The 21,772-nt window shown below is 44.9% G+C and overlaps 1 protein-coding gene across 2 annotated transcripts in view; it reads right to left on the reverse strand.

The window, feature by feature from the left end:
• Positions 1 to 21,772, reverse strand: part of TMEFF1 (transmembrane protein with EGF like and two follistatin like domains 1) — a 294,418-nt gene that overhangs the window by 154,100 nt on the left and 118,546 nt on the right. For both annotated transcript variants that reach the window (XM_075585974.1, XM_075585973.1), the window contains exons 2-3: positions 13,705 to 13,817; positions 3,383 to 3,512 (exon numbers count right to left, since the gene is read on the reverse strand). In XM_075585974.1, the coding sequence (XP_075442089.1) occupies positions 3,383 to 3,512; positions 13,705 to 13,817 (243 nt within the window). The remainder of the gene's footprint in view (positions 1 to 3,382; positions 3,513 to 13,704; positions 13,818 to 21,772) is intronic.

Here is a 21,772-nt window from a genome sequence, read left to right on the forward strand (position 1 = left end):
GTTTGGGGTGTCCAGGCAAATCCTCTGGTACTGTGATACGTGGAGAGGCCGTCAACCTCGATACTGGATGCAGGAGAGTAGAGACACCCCCAGCCCCCAGGCTCCAAGGAGAGAGAGTGAAATGCAAAACCTCTCTGCTCTAAATACCTGTGCATGTGATTAGAAGAGCAGGTGAGGGAGAACTAGAGCCATTGTAATCTGTGCTCTGGATTTTCCATCCAGCTGCCTGAGTTAATGGGAAGCTGTGGAACGGATCATTTTTAGCTATTCCTGCACTTTCTGCTCTAAAATGGGGCAGAAAGCTGCCTAACATCTTTGGACTATGTCACAACATATACACACACACATACATATACACACACACACACACACACACACACACACTACCTGGGGGAGGGAGTAACTAAACCTGCTCCGGTCCCCCCATGTGCTGCAGAAAACGGGCGGGTAACAGACAGGAGGAGGAGGGCTTGTCAGTGTGCAGGGAAGGCCCCGCAGCAAGGCCCCGCCCCCTCTGCAGGCAGACACAGCATAGAAGCAGCAGCAGCAGTCTCTGCACGGAGCTTCTGGCCCCGCCCCCTCTGACACAGACAGCAGGGAAGCAGCCAGTGCACGGAGCTTCTGGCCGCCCGTGCACAGCTCTGCCCGCCCCCAGGTTTCCCCGCACTCAGCCCGCGCCCCCCCTACATAATCTTGCGCCCCCCCAAGGGGGCGCGCCCCCCAGTTTGCGCACCGCTGGCTTATACTATACACATAATACATAAATCTTGGCCCCCTGCAGACATACTTACCAGAATATCCCCCTCCCACTGTCTCTGTATGTTTTTCATACCTACCAATTAGATTGTAAGCTCTTCGGAGCAGGGACTCCTCTTCCTCAATGTTAATTTTTATGTCTGAAGCACTTATTCCCATGTTCTGTTAATTGTATTATTTGTTATTTATATGATTGTCATGTGTATTACTACTGTGAAGCGCTATGTATATTAATGGCGCTATATAAATAAAGACATACATATATAATTGCTCCCAAAACAGGTGCAAACTGTGTACATTTGACTCTGCATCACTTTGTTTCAATGTATCAAGACGCTTTGCTCCAATGTTGATCCTGTTGAGGCAGTGATTGTCTTGGAGGGCTATTTAGAGGAGAAGTTAGACAATCTCCACACCTATCTCGTTGTCCAGTTTTCCTTTGTGTCAAACAAATTCAATAAGTCGAAGGTGGTGTCAACCTCTGCTCCAAAGAAGGTCATTGCCAAATAAGTACAAGCCTCATACTGTACATGTACCGCTGGCAGAAATCAATGCAGTTGACCATTTTTGCCCTGTGTTTTTGCTCCATCTTGAAACATATACACCCAATGTGACCTAGTGACAGTGATACCTCAAGGTTTCATAGGGAAGTTGAGAGGAGACTGGGGGGAAAAGAGCAAGCACTGGAGTCCGTTCTCCCTCCCTACTTTTGGGGTAATATCACAGGAAACAAGGGAAACACAAATGTAAGCTCATATGATCTGGCAAATTGCATGCTGCAACTGTATATATTTATGTGTAATTGCATTTCCTAAATAATAAACACATACAAAAAAATGTAAAAAAAATAATACTAATAGACAGTTTTAATCAGCCAAACTATAATACTGCTGTTCAACAAATTACTATATATCTGCATTCTTCTAAACTTCACACAATCAGGGCAAACGCCTCCATGATATGTTGGCGACGTTGTGTGGTCTGCTAGTTTTCTATTTGGGGGATTGGGAAAGCCTGATTCTCCAGATTAAAAGGGTAGTCTACTTAGCTCTAGGAACCTGCTGCGCCATATCACAGTAGAAATCAGATAATGATGTGGAGCATATGGAGTTAACGTCAGCCTGGTAATGGAGGTAACTGTCAGGGTAGCGGGGGTAAGTAGCCTTGAGGAACGGCAATAAAACTCCCCAACAATATCAGTGTGGAGCTCCAAACGTACTCACGGTCAGTCACCGTTCCCTGGCGTCCTCCTGGCTTCAGGTGCACCCTCCCTCCGTGGCGTCTCTCAGATCCGGAAGTGGTAGCAAAACATGTAGAGGATCAAAAAAGGCAGCCGCTCCTTACACTAGCTGTTCGAAACGCGTGGGAGGAGGTTTTTCTTGTTCTGTCTGTGGATCGTATCTGTTTCTACTGTATGTAGTTTAATAAAAAAAATTTACTTTTACCTACTGGTGAGTACTGTACCCTTAAGGAGCGGCTGCCTTTTTTGATCCTCTACATGTGTTGCTGAGTCTCCAGATTAGCCTAGGTTTGATATATCGGTCTAACATTTCAAATTTATTTATATTACATTTGTAAATCAGGCTTGCATAGAAGCGTGAAAGATCATGAACTGGGTGCAAATGGCCCCATACCTATTTTATGCAACATTGGCAAGACAGTATCTCCATTAAGGTTGGTTCACTGAGAACACGAGGCATTTTGCTCAGAGATCTGGTTTATCTCCCGGAACTGATGCTCTTGAATTGCTCTTGCCGACCAAGACCTAATCCAATATGAAAAATCTTTTTTTTTCTCTCTTTCTTTTGTTTTCGTAACTATTTGTAATATTACTATTGTAATAGGGGCAGTATTTGATTAATAATAATAATAATAATTTTATTATTAGTCCCAATGGAACTCAAAGCGTTTCACAATGACAGCAAAGTGCGCGGTGCGCAGCACATAGGATTTTTGACGGACACAGCCCCTGCTTGATGAGTTTACATTCAGCCTCAGGGAGATAAAGTGACTTGCCCAAAGTCACAAGAAGCTGACACTGGGAATTGAACCAGGTTTCCCTGATAACAACTGAGCATCACTGTTTACAGTGTCAGTGTCCTTACTCACTGAGCCACTCCTTCTCTCTTTGCTTATTTAAAGGAGCAAATAAAGCTCTTTTTGTTTTGTCTTTTTATCCCCTCCCCCCCCCAGGATTGAGACTGGGGGTCTCTGGAGCTGCACCCAGTTACTTTCAGCTACGGGGACAACCTACTTCTAGTGATAGTTACCTCCATATTAGGTGCTGGTAGCTGCGCCAGCTAAACTAGATTGGCATCACATGGCCAATAGGAAACCGAACCTGATGATGTCACGACTTCCTATTGGCCCGCAGGTCGCGGGAGCTCCCTGTGATCCCTGGTAGTCGAGCAGAGCTGCTATCGGCATCCACTAAGGAGGTAAGTATCTCCGGAAGCAGTGGGTCCCTGGAGCTGAAATTAAAAGGGTTCAGCTCCGGAGACCCCCTGCTTCAATCCCATTAAAAAAAAAAGAGCTTGTATGGCTACTTTAAGATGTATTTATATGGTACAGAGAGTTATAAAGCCAAGTACATCATAATTCAAATATTATACAGTATCTTTCTTACCAGAGAAGCATGGTCCTCTTGCTACTACTGTTAAATCTTTCTGCTGCTTACATGCAGATCTCCTCAGGAAGCATTCATTTTGGTAAGTGTCTCCATTTGATCCACAAACTGGAACGTAATTTGTGTGGCACTGAAAAAATGAATGTAAAAAACAGTCAAAACATATTATGTAACTAAATACGGACATTAAAACACAGCAACTGCAATGCAAACCGTGATGCCTGTTATTTGGTGAGAAGGTTTCTGACACAACCTTTTAATTTCCCAGTGTTAGTTGTTTATGAACATCATTAAGTCACTTTATCTCCGTGTGCCTCCAACACCAAGAATTAGAATGTAATGTCTACAGAGAAGAAACTTGTGCCTAAAAAAATCTATGTTTAGTGTCCAGTGTAAACCTATGGGATGAAGGTTGGGGTTGGGTTATACAGTATATGGCAAAACTGAAGCAAAAAAAAAAGCCTGCACCAAATGTAAAAAATAAAAAAATCCCAATTGCATCCTGTAGGCGAACTTTGTTTAATACATCAATTGCTGTTTTTTTGTTCCAGATTTGCAGCAAGGATAATTTGATACATACAGTATCCCCATTTCTTGTCACCAGTGTAAGAAGAAGAATTGGACAGGGTGTTAATCGAGGACATCGATAAGATGGCAATAAAAATGAGGTAATCGTTATGGTAGACGTCAATCTGCCATACAGTATATGGACGGGCATGTCTCTGTTGCAGGTTTAATTATATTAAACATTTCGGTCCTGCCTTGGGACCTTTCTCAACACCAAAGGAAGGACCAATATATACTGTAGATCCACTGAATAAAACTTTGAAAAGGTGCATGTACAGTAAGTGCTGCCTGTTCCTACTAATATAATTAGATAGCTGCCCGATTCCAGTGGCGTTCTGCACCCGTGGCAAGTTTCTTCATTTGGTTGCAGGTTTAGTCAGAACCAGGAACATCTTGCATTTCGTGCAAGGGGCATCTCTCAAGCAATTGGTGAGGGAGCCCACCTGCAAGGAAGCAATGCTAGACGTAATACTTACAAATGGGGACAATGTATCAGCTGTCAGTATGGATGAGAACTTAGGTTCCAGTGATCATCACTCAGTGTGGTTTAGTATGAAGGTTTTAGATTTTAGAAGGGCTGACTTTTCAGAGATGTGAAAATATTTTAAGGGATTCTTTGGCAGAGTGTAAATCTTTGAATGGAGTGCAGGTGCAACGGGAAATATTAAAATGTGTAATATTATAAGCAACAGACCTTTTGTGTCACGCAGGCTAGTTAAAGCCCAAGGGGGGGGGGGGGACGTCAACGTGGTTCTCAACGGTGGAGGCATGTATTGTAAAGGCTAAAAAGACCGCTTTAAGGAAATAGTCCATTTAGAGAGGATAAAGCCCTAATGGAACTTGCAAAACTGAAAGTTGACAAGTCAATGGGGCCAGATGGGATACATCCAGGGATATCAAAAGAGATAGTGTGTGCTGGAAACTCCATTATCAGAACTACTGTATTTAACCAGTCACTAATAATAGGTGTAGTTTCAGACGAATGGAGAAGAGCAACCATAGCCTAGTTCCACTTCACAAAAGCGGAGGTAGGGTATGGGCAGGTAACTGCAGGCCAGTGAGCCTAACATTAGTAGTGAGGAAACTGAAGCTGAAAGAAAGAATTGCTGAATATCTGAAGTCCGGCAATTTACAAGATACCAGGCAGCATGGATTTACTGGGGGGAGATAATGTTAAATAAGCTAAACACAAATATACAACAATGTCACAAGGCAAAAGGGAAAGTCAGCAGGAGGGGAATGGTATGAGCAGCAGGAAGAGAGAGGTAAGAATGCCACTTTATAGATCGTTGATAAGACATCACCTAGTGTACTCTGCTCAGTTCTGGTGACCATATCTCTGGAAGGACGGACACAAAAAATGTGCGTTGTCTACAAAACTTATCAGGAAAAACTGAAGGTCTTTCATATGTACAACTTTAAGGGAATAAATGAGAGGGAGGATATCATACAAACTTTCAAATACATACAGGGTTTCAACAAAGTGCAGGAGGGAACCATACTGTAGTGCCGACGGTTATTCTAACACAAACCAGTGGCAATCGCCAAAAAGACCCAGGTACATGCTGGGTCGTGTTTAAGGCATGTTTAAGGCATTTCTGCATTGACTAATGGCCCATCAGATTACCAGGGACTGCCCGGACCCCTGCTGTGCTAATCCGATGGGCCATTAGTCTCTGAAAACTCATTGTCTCGTCTGTATTTCAGAGAAAGAGGATTGCTACAACAAGAGGCCATGCTCGGACGCTGGAGGAAGGCAGGATAAGGGGAAATGTGAGCAAGTACGTCCTCAGGGAAGGGTAGTAGACTCATGGATTAGCCTCCCAACAGAGGTGGTAGGGCTAATAAAGTAAGTGAATGCAAACATACAGTGGCGGCCGCCTTTATTCTCCTGCGGCCGCCACTGCGGGTATTTCAAATGTGCGGGCAGACGCGTTTTTTTTCAAATTTCTGTCGGCGCTAGTTTCGGCGCCGCAGGCGCTCCATTGTTCGGCGCGCCAGCTCCATTGTTCAGCGCGATTAGCGGCCATTAGCGCTGAACGGGAGAGGGGCTGGCACACGGCCAAGATGCGGCTGAGTTCGGCGGCTAAAAAAAAAAAGCCCCAAACCACTGCGGGCAAGCTGTAGGATAAGCTTAGCCGCAGCAGTATGTGGGACAGACATAACGCTATAATCAATTTAAAAGAAATTCAAGGATGAAATGGAGTCGGAGGTTTTATAGCATAGGAAAATGAGCATACTGGGGGGGGGGGGGGCGAGTGGCTCTTATCTGGCATCAAATTCTATGTTTCTATGGTACCTACAGATTGTTGGCTGATATTTACTGAATGTGAAATGCTCTTTTGTTCTTTAAACAGATGCAGCCAACATTATTACTGCTGCTGGCGTGCTGCAACGGGACACACAGAGCGGCAGCGGGAGAAGTGGCCATTGTTTTGAATCAGCAGGAGTCTGTGAGAAAGTGGAGGGGCTAATGCGCTATCTCACCGCCGCTAGCGCGCCAGCGGGAGTAATAACATGTTCTACATCTGTATGTACTTACATGCCTTCTCCCTGGCAGATTGACTTTCTTTACTAGCAGAAGTGCAGGAATGCACATATAACTAACTTGACATAATGCACAGATAGTGAGAGAAGGGGGAGAGAGAGATCACTGGGAGAGCATGAGAGGGGCGAGTAAGAGAGAGAGGGGAGAAAAGGGGGGACATGCTGGGCCACCAACAGAGGGGGAGTGGATAACTCAACAGCCGGGCCCCAGTGGAGACTCTAGTCCTGGTCCATGGATAGCTGTCGGCTGCCATGGTTATATTCCACATGCAGCAGCATGCAATTTTATATAACAGGAACGATTTGAACAAAACAAAAAAACAAATGGGAAACAGCTTTCTAATAGAGGCGAACAAAAAAAATCAATCGAACAAAGGCCGATCCTCTGAACCCTTAATTAAAGCATTGGTGAAAAAACATTTCAGACCCTTCTAGAAGTGAGGGAATTTAAATGTGCAATTATGAGATTCATTGGCTGAAGTGCACCAATGATACATTCACAATACTGTAACAACACTTCAAAAATATTTCATATGTTATTCCCATCTTATAATCATATACTGTACAACTTCTGTACTGTTATTCATTTTTTTTGTCCTATATATCTTTAAGTTTTTAAGAACGGGTCGAAAAGTCTCACACTGTAGCAGCCTGATTTAAAAAATAAATAAATATATATATATATATATATATATATATATATATATATATATATATATATATATATATATCATTGGATTCAGGATCTCTTGTGAAGCATCACCAGATAAGTCAAGTAGCAGGAGACACCCTGGGGTTCAGACACAGCACAGAGTGATTTTCTTGACAGTAAGGCAATCACTAACCATGATAAGGCGCATGTGTAATGTTCACAAAGACACTAGGCGGATAAAGAAAATACTTTAAAAAAAAAGAAATCACACTTTGGAGATTGCACATTTAACTACAAATGAGTTAATAGTACTATCTATGAATGCAGAAAAGCATATGATAGGAAAAAGCTCTTTGGACCAAATGATTTCTAGTATATGAAAGAAAGACAGAATCGGCATCCATGCTCCAACTGATGAGCCAGAAGTGTGAGGCATCTGTCTCTGAGAGGACATGATGGTCCTGTACTTACCTAACCCAGTATCTCACAAGCTTCACAAATGCACCAAGCTTATTACAAAAAGACCCAAGAGGGTCAAAAAAGATCCTACAATATGCACTCGCTGTGGATTTATCAATAATGACCATATGAGTCCTAGAGATATAGCTTGATCACTGATAGTGATAGAATGAACTAACACATACACAACCTCTTATGCTGTTCATGTAAGGATCACAACGAAAAATAATAACGTTTTATTAAACCATCATATTAAAAATGCATGTTATTATATACAGTGAATTAATAAAAAATCCTCCATGATTGGGGGTGGGGGCCAGCTAGAGCTAAGTATGACGGTACCTGATAAGCATATAAATCATCACTTGTAGGTAATGGGACAAACTGTGGACTTGGTTTGTGGGACAAACTGTGGGTTTGTGTAACAAACTGCGGACAGCAGATAGGTATGTGGGACAAACTGCGGACAGCAGATAGGTATGTGGGACAAACTGCGGACTCTGCTGGTGAAATGGATAGGAATATCAATACCCTAACAGAATCCCAGACCCCATTTGTCTAACATATCACAACACCTGTGACCAGTAGATGACCAAATTGTGTGTCTGCAAATCAGCGTTATTGCGGCTTGAATTAGCATGTAGCCAGTATATATACACAAGAGAGCGGGTGTCTCCTGTTTGCACATAGATTAAGGGAGCTACCAGCAATTGGTACAGAGACCCATTGTATCAGTTAGTAACAATCACAGGGTAGATGCAGTAACCCAGGGATGCGCAAATTAGGGGGCATGCCGAGATTTGTCTGGGGGGGGCGCTGGCGTTTGCAGAGGCCCTGCACTCTTCCCCCAGGCATTTAAATTAAATGCCGGGGGACCGCGCGAGGTCTCTGCAATTACATTTACCAGGATTCAGAAGCTTGGTGTCAGGCGTCGGCATCGCAATGCGCGTGACCTGACGACACATGACCCACGGCGTAATCTGACCCGTCACCATGGCAACGCAGCATCAAATGACGCTGCTGGGTCATGTCACATGACCCCGTGGCGTTATATGACGCCATCAAGGGGGGGGTGCGAGCACTGGGAGCAGCAGGCAGGGGGGCGCGGCTTTAAAAGTTTGCGCACCCCTGCAGTAACCCACTCCAATCCTACCCTCAATATAATAATTAGGTAGGACAACCTGGATAGATATAGTGTATGTGTTAGTGTAGCCATTTCTGAGCATGTATAATAGAAATGCGTGTGCTACAACTCACAATCAAATGGGCATACTACATAACCACGTCAATGAAACGGAGCTGCACTGAGACATAAAATGACAATGTAGCATGGATCGCAAAAACGCTATACTGGCAATATGGAGGAAAGCTCAGGTTGCAAGTCTCCTGGATGTGACTGTCGTGACGTCAAATGATTCCCCAACGCCATGACGCACACACTTCATCGGGGAGGTTACTGACCATTTGAGCCACATACCTATTAATTGTATTGAGGGTAGGATATTCCTATCCATTTCATCAGCAGAGCCTGCAGTTCACCCCACAAACCTATCTTGTGACTATTACCTACAAATGCTGATTTGATTTGTGCTTATCAGGTACCATCATACTTACAGTAGCTCTAGCTAGCCAATCCACCATCATGGAGGATTTTTTTTATTCATTCACTGTTTATAATCACATGCATTTTTAATACAGTATGATGGTTTAATAAAACGTCAATATTTTTTGTTGTGATCCTTACATGAACAGAATAGGAGGTTATGTATGAGTTAGTTAATTCTATCACTGTTAGTGATCAAGATATTATATCTCTAGGGCTATATGGTCATTATTGATAAATCCACAGCGAGTGCATATTGTAGGATCTTTTTGGACCCTCTTGGGTCTTTTTGTAAAAATGCTCAATATTTCCTACTTGCACCCTGAACTAAGTATCTTTGCAATTATATGATTGATTGTACTAGGTGGTGCGGCATAGGTCATCGCTTTGGTACAAATGCACCAACCTCAAGCTTTTGAGAAATTGTTTCTAAAAAAAAAATACTTTTTTAGCTTCCTAAATATTTTATGTGATTTGCATGACTGATATGTGAAAAGAGATAATCTTGCACATCTAGCCTATCTATCTATCTATATTTAAACCTGAAAATCTTGGTTGTGAGTGTCTGTAGACCATTTGATTGGTCCGTCGGTCCGCCCGCCCTCCCATGGCTCTCATTGGCCGGTGTGTCTCGGCCCCCCTCCCCACCGTGTGTCTCGCCGCCCCACAGCTCTCATTGGCCGGTGCGCTCTAACCCAGGGCTCCCCAACCCTCAGGCACACTGCTGCAGCCTGAGGTGAGGAAATGCTCCCTGGTGGTGGTTGTGGTGTCGGCTGTTGCTGCTTGGGGGAGGCTTAACTGAGACTGTGAGTTTTTGCCCCCCCCAGCTCCGTTTTTGCCCTCCCCCCAGCTCCGTTTTTGCCCTCCCCCCAGCTCCGTTTTTGCCCTCCCCCCCAGCTCCGTTTTTGCCCTCCCCCCCAGCTCCATTTTTGCCCTCCCCATCTCCGTTTTGCCCCCCAGCTCCATTTTTGCTCCCCCAAGCTCTGTTTTTGCCCCCCCAGCTCCGTTCTTGCCCCCCAGCTCCATTTTTGCCCCGCTCCGTTTTTGCCCCCCCCGACACACACACAGTGACAGACATACACAGTGACATATACACTGCCTTCTCCTCCCCTCTGCCTTCTCCCCCCCAGCCCCCTGCCTTCTCCCCCCCGCCCCCTGCCTTCTCCTCGCCCCCCGCCTTCTCCCCACCAACCCGCCCCTACCTTCTCCCCCCCACCCCTTGCGTTCTTCCCCCCGCTCTCTGCTTTCTCCCCACCCCCCCACCTTCTCCCCCCCGCCCCCTGCCTTCTCCCCCCCGCTGCCTTCTCCCTGCCTTCTCTCCCCCGCCCCTTGTCTTCTCCCCCCCGCTGCCTTCTTCCCCCCACTGCCTTCTCCCCCCCACCCCCTGCCTTCTCCCCCCCGCTGCCTTCTTCCCCCCGCTGCCTTCTCCCCCCCACCCCCTGCCTTCTCCCCCCACCCCACCCAACCCTGTGCCTTCTCCCCCCCTTGCCTTCTCCCGCCCCCTGCCTTCTCCCCCCGCCCTCTGCCTTCTCCCCCCGCTGCCTTCTCCCCCCGCTGCTTTCTCCCCGCCCACTGCCATCTCCCCGCCCCCACGCTGCCTGCTCCCCGCCCCACGCTGCCTTTTCCCCGCCCCCTGCCTTCTCCCCGCCCCTGCCTTCTCCCTTCCCCTGCCTTCTCTCCCCCCTGTCTTCTCACCCCCCACCTTCACACGACCCTGCCTTCCCCCCCCTGCCGTCCGCCCTCCTGCCCCTCACCCACCTGCCGCCCGCCCTCCCGCTTCTGCCTTTCACCCTACCACCACCCGCCCTTCCGCTTCTGCCTTTCATCCACCCTCCCGCCCCTGCCTTTCACCCACCTGCCCTCCCGCACCTGCCTTTCACCCTTCCGCCTCTGCCTTTCAACCGCCTCTGCCTTTCACCTGCCCGCCTGCCCTTTCCGCCTCTGCCTTTTACCCGCCCGCCCTTCCGCCTCTGCCTTTTATCCGGCCGCCCTTCCGTCTCTGCCTTCCACCCACCCGCCCTTCCGCCTCTGCCTTTCACCCGCCGGCCCTTCCGCCCCTGCCTTTCACCCGCCCGCCCTTCCGCCTCTGCCTTTCACCCGCCTGCCCTTCCGCCTCTGCCTTTCACCCGCCCGCCCTTCCGCCTCTGCCTTTCATCCCCCCTCCCTCCCGCCCTTGCCTTTCACCCACCTGCCCTCCCGCACCTGCCTTTCACCCTTCCGCCTCTGCCTTTCAACCGCCTCTGCCTTTTACCCGCCTGCCCTTCCGTCTCTGCCTTTCACCCGCCCGCCCTTCCGCCTATGCCTTTCACCCGCCTGCCCTTCTGCCTCTGCCTTTCACCCACCCGCCCGCCCTTCCGCCTCTGCCTTTCACCTGCCCGCCCACCCTTCCGCCTACCCTTCCGCCTCTGCCTTTCGATTCCGCCTCTGCCTTTCACCTACCCGCCCTTCCGCCTCACACCTGCTCACACTCTAGTGGGACCCCCACCTACAGCCAGCACTCACTACCCATCCGCCACCCGTACTGAACACCCACTCGCCGCCTCACACCCGCTCACAACCTAGCGGGACACACACCATTTTTACATCACTTATGTCACCAAAATATACATTATACTGTGGTGTCTTTACAATAAACCATTTTTAAACAACAACATCGTATTACATTTTCTTCCATGTTTCTTTTCAACATCATTATACAACCTTTCCATCAAATAGTCATCCTAATGTTCCCCTATTTATATATAACTAGCTGATATACCCGGCGTTGCCCAGGATTGCAGGGGTGAGGAGCGTGAAGGGCAGGGAGGGGGGGTGCGTGAAGGGCAGGGAGAGGGGGGGGCAGGGAGGGCAGGGAGGAGGGGGGGCAGGGAGGAGGGTGGGCAGGGAGGTGGAGGGTGCGGGGGGGGCGGGAGGTGGCGTGAAGAGCAGGGAGGGGGGGGCGTGAAGGGCAGGGAGAGGGGGGCGTGAAGGGCAGGAAGGGGGGGGCATGAAGGGCAGGGGGGGAGGGGCGTGAAGGGAAGGGGGAGGCATGAAGAGCAGGGAGGGGGGGGGCGTGAAGGGCAGGGAGGGGGAGCGTAAAGGGCAGGGAGGGGGCGTGAAGGTCAGGGAGGGGGGAGTAAAGGTCAGGGAGGGGGGGGCATGAAGGGCATGGAGGGGGGGGCATGAAGGGCAGGGAGAAGGGGGGGCAGGAGTAAAATTGTTGGCAGGAGTAAAATGTCCCTCTCCACACACACACGATGGGAGTGAGAGGTGGTGGAGAGTGGAACTGGCGCAGATCCGAGGAGGCTGCTTGGACCCCAGCGGCCATGTCCCGGTCCGCGCGGCCACCGGAGAGAAGTGAGCGCCGGGGAGGGAAGTGTGTGCGCCGGGGAGGGAAGTTAAGCGTTGGCGGCTGGGGCAGGAGGGCCGGGCCGCGCCGTGCTTCCCCTCCGTCTGGGAGCCGGGTTGGGAGCGAGGGGGCAGGAGCCTGAAGTTGGCGGCTGGGGCAGGAGGGCCGCGCCGCGCTTCCCCTCCGTCCGGGAGCCGGTGCAGGGCAGCGCCCGTGAGGGTGATGGGAGAGGGGAGAAGAGGACAGAGAGTGAGAGTGAGAGTGAGAGTGTGTGTATGTGTGTGTGTGTGGTGAGGCCGAGGGGGACGAGAGTGGCAGTTGGGTGACGTCATGGAGCAACCAATCTGATTGGCCAGAGGCTGAGGCCCAATCAGATTCACCGCATCTAGTACCAGACTCACAACATTCACTTTTATTATATATAGATATAGATACTACCTATTACGGATTTACATCCCGGGCAACGCCGGGTATATCAGCTAGTTTCAAATAAAATGAAGCCTCATCTCCTACTGTGTGCAATCTCTTGTAGCAGCCAGGCCACCACTAGAAGACAAAAGCAATGCGAGGGGAGGATGGACACTGTAAAAAGGGCACAAGATAAACACTGCATTCAAGTGCGTGTCAATTTGGTTTCATTGGTACCACTGATCAGCACTGATTGTTTCATGAAATGAAAATACTGGAAAAGCAAAAGAAATACACACTGATTTTACAAAAAAAATGTAACTGGAAAAAACGGAATCCCTAAATTGGAATTTCCATTTAAAAGCTTTATCAAAGTCTGCAAAATGGGGCAATAATAGCATTAGATTTACAAAAGGGGGGTGAAAGTAAATTTCTTTCAAACGTCATTTTCTGTTTCTTATTTCTGTCCCCGTTTTTGGAGTCAATGGTTCAGTTGGAGAATTTGATACAGTAGATGATTAGTTAACATTTTAGAACTAGAACAGGCTTGTATAAGCTGTGGGTAATATGTAGATGAACTCTGAAATAGAATAAATTAACCAGACCGTTTATTGACTTTCTTCATGACTAAAAAAATGTTGCTGAACTCATTGTTACAGAGCCTTGTACAAACGCAAATTGAGACTATGAGGAGAGTCTACTGCCCTCCTGAATGTCAAAGGGAAAACATACAGTATGACAAACTGCATCTTTTTTACCTGAGACTGGCAGGCACATTTCAGAACATCCCCATCTTCTTTACACACGCCTCCATATTTACACGTTGACTCATCGCACACTCGCCGTACCTCAGACTCCCTCACGTTGAGCTCTGCAATGGAATAGAAAACAAAGCCACATTTATAACCTGTATAAAAAAAATTCTAGTATGCAAGAATACCCTAGCATTAAAAATCTACTTTCCCAGGATATAACCAGACACACGGAAAATAGTATTTTACAGTAAGTTGGTTTTAGTACCAAAGAAGAGGCAAAAAAGCATTATTATGATAGTATTACCTAAAAGTTATTGCATTATGAATACGTATAATGAAGACACAAGCTTTTTTGAAGTACTGTACGTTGGAACCAAAGTGAGAGCTAGATCCACAAAGCTCCATTACATCAGGGCGCATAAGGCGGCGTTAACTAAAACAGGAACCAACGTTATATTCCCTAAGTTTAACGCGTATTCTCAAAGCTAATTCTGTGCAAAAACAACAGCCGATCTACATATCATTAGCACAGGCCTAACGTCACGTTATTGTATTTATTTATATGCACATTTATATAGTGCGTCTTAGTTAGTAAAACAATGGTGGGGTTACATATGAAACATTGCATGTGATGGTCATTGAGTAATTGTTAATATGTCTTTGTGGTGGGCAGGGGTGGGAGCATTATGGCCACACAATGGGTTAAGGAGGTGGATTGGTGGCTTGCTTGGTTGGTGGGCAGGGTTTGGGGTCAGCTATCTGGATTTAGTCTTAAATGTAGTCATATGTAGTATAGTTGCTTTGCCTTCCAATAACGTGACATTTAGTCTGTTTTAGGGTTTCTCAGATCCAAACCCTGAAAGAGAGGAGAAGCAAAATAACACTACGTTAGTTAAATCATACCTAACGGTAGTGTTACAGTCATCCATGCCCTTCACAAGCTCTATAGTGAATAACACAACGTTTAGGAATGTGACTAACACAACGTTTAGGAATATCCTAACTAACGTAACGCTAAGTCCCCACGTTAACCATACCGGGCTTTTGTGGATATGCAATGTTATTATAACACCTCATCTGCATATCATTATCACTCAAGGACGTTATTATCAATACTATTCTCTGTACAGGAGAAAACATGAATCTACGTTACATTTTTGTCCTTTGAAAATACATTGATAGTATTACTGTGACTGTGAGTTAGGTCAGGGGTACACAAACTTCTGGTGCTGTGCCCTCCCCCCCCTTTACCTGTGTGCCGGTGTCAAATGACGCCGTGGGTCATGTGATGTCACGTGACCCTGCGGCATCATTTGACACCATGTTGCCATGGCGACGTGCGTCAAATGACACCACGGGTCATGTGGGTCACGTCACGGGTCACGCCACATGACCCCACAGCATAATTTGATGCTGCGTTGCCATGGTGATGCGTCGCCCGAAGCCGGCTGAACCCTGCCTTGGGGAAGAACCAGGTGGGGCCTCTGTAACCATCGTACACCCCAAAAAAAATCTCTTAATAGAGCTTTGTGGATCGGGGCCCTACAACTGTGTTTAATCTATTAAGCCCTGCATTGCAGACAAATGTTTATGCAGTTTATTATAGCACTGAGAGGGGTTAAAAACTAAGCTGAAGTTTTAGATTCAACATTTTTTTAATAACTCTGTTACTGTGTAATTGTTTGTAGGACAAGAGTCAAAGGCAGTTCGGAGGACAGTAAAGGAAGAAGTTACATGGGAATGGATGCCAAGCCAACTGATTCTGGCATCCGCCAGATAGAGGGAAAGCTAGCAAATGGGTTTTCATTTTAAGACCACATCATCACCAGTTGACAGAGCACACACGCGCGTTTCTACCCTCAGATTACTTTTTACCCTCAGATGACCTCATCATGATTACCCCAATGACTACACTGTCCACAAGGTGTCAAGTGTACCTCAGTTTAGAAAGTGGTACATGGACTGACTGATATTTTGGGTTCGCTGGAACATTTCTTGTGGTGGCAAATTACTACTTAGGTTCATATTATCTGTAGGTTAATATATATCCAGAATGCCTACTATCAACCCACTCTTTTCTAACAAGAGGGACACTGCAAATTCTTCCAAGCTAGGTTTCTGCATGTTCCACAACATGTAAATTGTAAGTAGACCATATACATCATAAGTATACCATTTACAAAAAAAGAACTCAACACACTGGGTGCAAATCATTTCAAATCTGTTTTGTCTCTGTCAGCACTGAGTTGATATACCGAAGCAAGCAGAGATCAGGGATTACTTTCTCCCAGGAGGGCACCATGCAATTATGGTAGCCAGCGATGGTCAAAAGACAGCTGCCCTGTTCCTGAGAGGAGCCATGATAGAGTTGCATCACTGTGGAAAATGCTCACAAACACATTTCATTATATATTTTGGTTGCATAACAGTCAAATTCTATCATTTTCAAACATTATAGCCCTATATTTACTGAGTAGGTCTATGCCATAGACACCAGTGCTAGAACGAGAAGGTAAATGGGGCGTACGGTGTTTACCAGAGCCAGAAGGTTTCTTATGGAATAGCACCATATTTATATGGACCAATACGTCTATCCCTCTGATTCAATATTGTGATAGCTACAGTATAACATCTTGTAATGCACTCTGGCTCGAGGGTTCCGTGATTGCTATTACAGCTGTTCTAAATGGCCCAGGATTCCTCCCCTCGCTGCAGTTCAGATTGGGGCAACATGGGGTTAATACAAAGAGAATTATGCCTTTACTTCCACTCAGTTTAGGAGAAGTTAATGAATCACTTACTACCACCTGGGCTTTAATGCTTCTCACAATATTGAAGAGGCACCTTTTTCAATGCACCTTCAATGCAAGGGCAGAAGCCAACCTATCCCGAGGGGCCTTTGATGCATTGCATGCAATTGCAAACATTGCATATCCCCCTGGCACGTAACGCGTTTAGAGTTGATAAGAACCAGATGCTAAATATGGCAACAAGTATATACAGTATTGGTGTTGCAGAGATTTACACAGATTAACCTTTGCAGTGCTGGGGGTCCAGAATTTCAATGTTATGGACTGCTCCTGGAGCGATACCATGATGCCAGCAGCGCCATGAGCGGAAGCAGAGGGGGCTCTACTACTGCTTGAATCTGACTGGCCGCTCCAGCAGATCAATCAAGATCGTTCTACCCTTGGAAAATTAGCAAGTGCCCATGATGTGCCAGGTAGGTCACAAGAGCGCTGTAAAGGTTAAAGCCACCTGGTTGAAAATAGGATCGAACCTGATTGTTCCTGCAATGATGGAGTCCTGGGTGAAATAGAAAAACTTTACGTTTGAGACACTATAAGACTAATAGGAATCTTCAACTACCGCAGAAGCACAGGTGACTGCAAGCAAGATGTCCAAGTACAAAGTAGAGTTAAATTCTAACAAGAACCTTAGCAAGGGACTTATTCAATCTCATTGTTTTAATGTTCAATTTAATGCAACGACCTGGCATACCATGCTTTCAGCAACCAAAACGTATATGTGTTATTCCTCCAAGTCCAATTTTCTAAAATGTACATTCTTAAATAAACAAGCTGCAATAATAAGAGTCCAATAAAAAGCACATTTTCTGTTTGCATTCTACAATCTCCATTACACTTCTACACAGCTGTGCCAATTAATGTCTGAGTTGTGCTCACTAATTATTTCAGTATGAAATGTGAATCGTATAGGATGAATTAGGACTGGAGCATTGCTATTTACTTATAATTAGCCTTTGCCATCTAACATTGGTTATCTCGTGTCTCTAGTTAAATAACAATTCTTAAAGAGGCAATCCAAATTTGCCATTTCCAACCCCCCCATTCTCCCCATATTTTTACAAAGCATTGGGTCTCTGGAGCTGAACCCCATTAATCTCAGCTCTGGGGTCCCCCTGCTTCCGGAGATACCTAGGGTGCCGGTAGCAGCTCCGCTCGACTACCAGGGTTCACGTTAAGGCCGCTTTTTAAAGCTCCTGCGGCCTGCAGGCCAATAGGAAGCCGTGACGTCATCAGGGTCAGTTTCCTATTGGCCCACATGACGTGGGAGCTTTAAACTAGCAGGATACCGACCCTCCCTTTGGAGGCCTGTATCTAGGGAAGCAAAGGGTCCCCAGAACTGAGATTAATGGGGTTCAGTTCATGTGACCACTTACTTCAGTCCTATGTTAGAAAATAAAAAAACGGCTTGGATTGCGCCTTTTAATAACAATTCTTACTAGGTTAACCCTTTTGCTGCCAGAAGGGTCTGCAACGCATTGCAAAGGTAGGGTTAACATTTCAGGAATCTATGCTATAACAGGGCTGGCACTCGCAATTTTTGTACAGACATTCTATAAGTCACACACACTATTTTGTTTTTTAAAGGAACAGTCCCCCCAAAAATGTATTCATCCCTGAGGGTGATCTTCTAGACATCAGTATAGAGGAATGGAAAGTACAATCCGATACTGATGCAGCCTCCTTAATTGCTTCCTTTTTTGAGGTCTGCCTGGTCATTACCATTGAATCATATGGAGACGCTGTCATATTCGGAAGCATGCCTTAATGTTGAGGTATCTGGCAGAACTCTGAGGTCTGTTACATCTATATGTCAATTAGAGCTGCAGTCCCACTTAGCAAGATAACATTTAATGAGCGTCAAGAAGACACAAACCAATCTATCTTCAGAGTCCTGGAATGTCAGTCCTGTTTGGAGCTTCTGATGAAGAACCTGTGGCAAGCGTACCCTTTCTGACACACAGTGACGCTTCAGCTGGCACTGGTGATGTTGCTGTGGCAAATCCTTTCACGATCCAACTCCTTTGATACAACCCGAGTAAGGTGTGTAGTTTGTGCCTTGCATATGTAGGGTTGCCAAGTGGCTTCTCCAAAAATACTGGACTCAATGGTGAAAGGTGCGTCAGGTCACTATGTCCAGGGAGGAAAGTACCTCTAATTTTTTACTGGACATAGTATCCAAATACAGTTTAATACCGGACACCTGGCAATCCTATGCATATGGCAAGATAAGGAATTGCGATCAAGTGTAAAGAAGCCCTATTTTATTAAATATAATATGATCCTAGGTAAAATTGGTCTCAACAAACATGTTAGTGGGAGAGAAAGGTTCTCCTAGAGTAAGGAGAGAAAGTGGGAGGGGGAGAGATGAGGGGTGATGGAGGGTGGTGGAATCTAGTAAGGTCAAGTGTTGCTCTTCAACAGGCTCCAGACTAGTGAAAATAATGGGGAATAGCTAACATTCCCTCTTACTTCGACATGTCTTATCTTGACTTTTTAGTCTTCTTTTGATAAAAATTGTTGTTCCCATGCTTGTGGTGAATTCAATCAAACCGAGCACTTTACTCTGCACTTACAGACATCTCCAACCTGGCTGTAAAATTACTTGCAAAATGCCATCTTATCAAGCATAGTAGTTCTTTCTCTATACAATAATTTTAATAAATTGTGTATTCATGTCCCTTTTGGTTTTTGCAAAAAAACGAAGAAGAGCTTACTGAAGAATAATGCATAACATGTGAAAAATATTCATAGACCCCAATGAAAAGAAAATATTACTGTATATGTGTTCAAGGATACCATTACATTGCTAACTTGAAATACTAAGAAACATTGTTATCGGTAACATAGAGATAACATACAGTAGTCCACCCCATATACAGTACAGTGCTAGTCTGTCACTACATTCAACTAATTTCAATCAAAGATTCAACTGATTTCTCTTAAACTACCCCAGTGGTTCAAAAACCTCTACTCAGTGACTTGTGCTAGATCAACCATCCTAGTTAGGTGAATGTACCCGCCTGCAAATACATTACGTTATTTCCCAAACAGTCTAAGAGGAGAGGCTTAAGAACCAATATATACATATTTAAGTATATTTATGGTAATAGAGGAGTGGATAAGGTCTTCGGATGTTAATCATAGTCTCCAAAATGTTTTGTGCCTCTCTTGACCTACAATTATTTTTTTTTCCATTCAAAGATATATGAATGTTGGCTCAAAGGAAAACAAAAGTATTTTAAATGGAGGTATGTTCTGAACTCATTTAGCATAGGTCATTGATTGTTTATGACATTTAAAAAAAAGTACTTGTTTCATCCTTTTCTTATCTCTTTGTAAAATTTGCTGATCGATTTAATAGATCTGGAAAAATATTTCAGCGATGGACCATTAACTCAAAATTTGGCCTGCCAATCATGAAGTATAATGTTCCTTTTTTACCGCGAAATGACTGGGAGAGAACAATGGTATGAACAAAACGCTATCGCTGCAGTTACTTGTGCGAGAAGTGGGAGAACATGAACACTACCTCTGCGGTTTCATTTACGAAGAGTTGGAGGGATCTCTGGCAAATATCCATATTGCTGAACTTGTCATCAGTTTTTAAATACGGATATATCAGATATTTGATATTGCTGGCCAAAGGGTTAAACTACAGTAAATTACCCTTTTTCAACAGAAAATATAAGTATTTTACCGTGTATTTTTGTCATATTGGAAGTGGCATTGGGCTTTTTTGTTCTTTGTTTTATGCATCCGTCACGCTCAGTAGCGCTCCTTTTTGACACTTATATACATATATATATATATTTGTGGGGGCTCAGGGGTTCCCAAAATGAGCTTATTGGGGTTCTGTGTGGGGTTGTTTAACTTGTCAGCTGGTCTCAGCTGTTGGAGGTTAGTGGCCTCTCCCAGGTGTCAAACTCACCCATCCCCACTGCCCTAGTTAACAGGTCTCTTTCATTTTACTGAATATAGATCCAATGTTGGTCCTTCTCCCTCCTAATAGAGGTAAATGAGAATTTTAATCCTAGTATAGGTGTATTAGTATTTGATCTGGTAGTGTTAGGACCTGTGAGCAGGGTGCCTTGATGTGGCTCACAGGCTTACGACGCTTTGGCCAAAGGGTTAAACTAAATGACCCCTTTTCAAGAGAATATATAAGTTCTATGGCTATATACTGTAAGGTATGATTAAAGCATGCAGTTGTTTACTGACAATAAGAAAATGCAAACTGAAATACAATATAATAATGTGTTTGTTTAATGATTACATAACACATTTCAAAAGGTTTGCATTATTTGGTCCATAAAAGAGCAATTATTTATTGCTAATCAAACTCCTTCAGCTCCTATTGCATCTCTTCTTACAGCGCATCTGCTCACTCTTCTAAACTGTTCCATGTTCTGTGAACTACTGTATAGAATTCGCTGCTAAATTTCGTTGACATTTTTAAAAGCACGCTTTACAGCATTCAAATTGTAAATGTCCTTTGAGGCAAAAAAAAAAAAGTCAAGACCCCTGTTAATTTTATATTTTTGCTCTTAAGCAGCATGCGTGTTTTGACCCAGAACAGATGAATTCACTGAGAAGGGATGTGGCAAGTTTACGATGCTAGCATGGAGTATTACACAATGCTAAACTAAATGAATGACGCCGGAGGCTTTACAGTGCTTTCTTGTTGTTATGCCATGAGAAGCTGGTATGTGATTAAAATAAGAAATGAATAAAAGACGAAGGGAAATTGTTCCTAGAACCAAAGTAAAGATGTTACAGGAAGAAGGAAACCTCTAAACAAAATCACAATCAGTACAGTATATCATGTAGCAGCCATTACTAGGAAACAAGGTACTCAAGAAGTCTGATGTTGACACAAGGAGCAGTCGTAACTCAAACATTTATTCTAAGGAAATCTGTGTTAAAATAAATGTTTATACTCGTATGTATTCTCTAAATATACTCCTAAAGCAAAATTATATATATATATATATATATATATATATATATATATATATATATATATATATATATATATATAATTATATATATATATAATGAAGAAAAACGTAACAACAATCAAAGACTGTTTCAACCAGCAGTGGAAGCAGAGAATTATCTTAAAAATATTTTTAATAGTTGTTATGAGACTATTAAAACTGTGTTTTAAATTATTCTCTGCTTCTAGCGCTGGTTTCAACAGTCCTTCATCGTAGCTACGCTTGCCAGACGCTCCTTAACCACACTGATTGGTCCCAAGGACA

The sequence above is a fragment of the Ascaphus truei genome, chromosome 2, assembly GCF_040206685.1.
Source record: "Ascaphus truei isolate aAscTru1 chromosome 2, aAscTru1.hap1, whole genome shotgun sequence".
Lineage (NCBI taxonomy): Eukaryota > Metazoa > Chordata > Amphibia > Anura > Ascaphidae > Ascaphus > Ascaphus truei.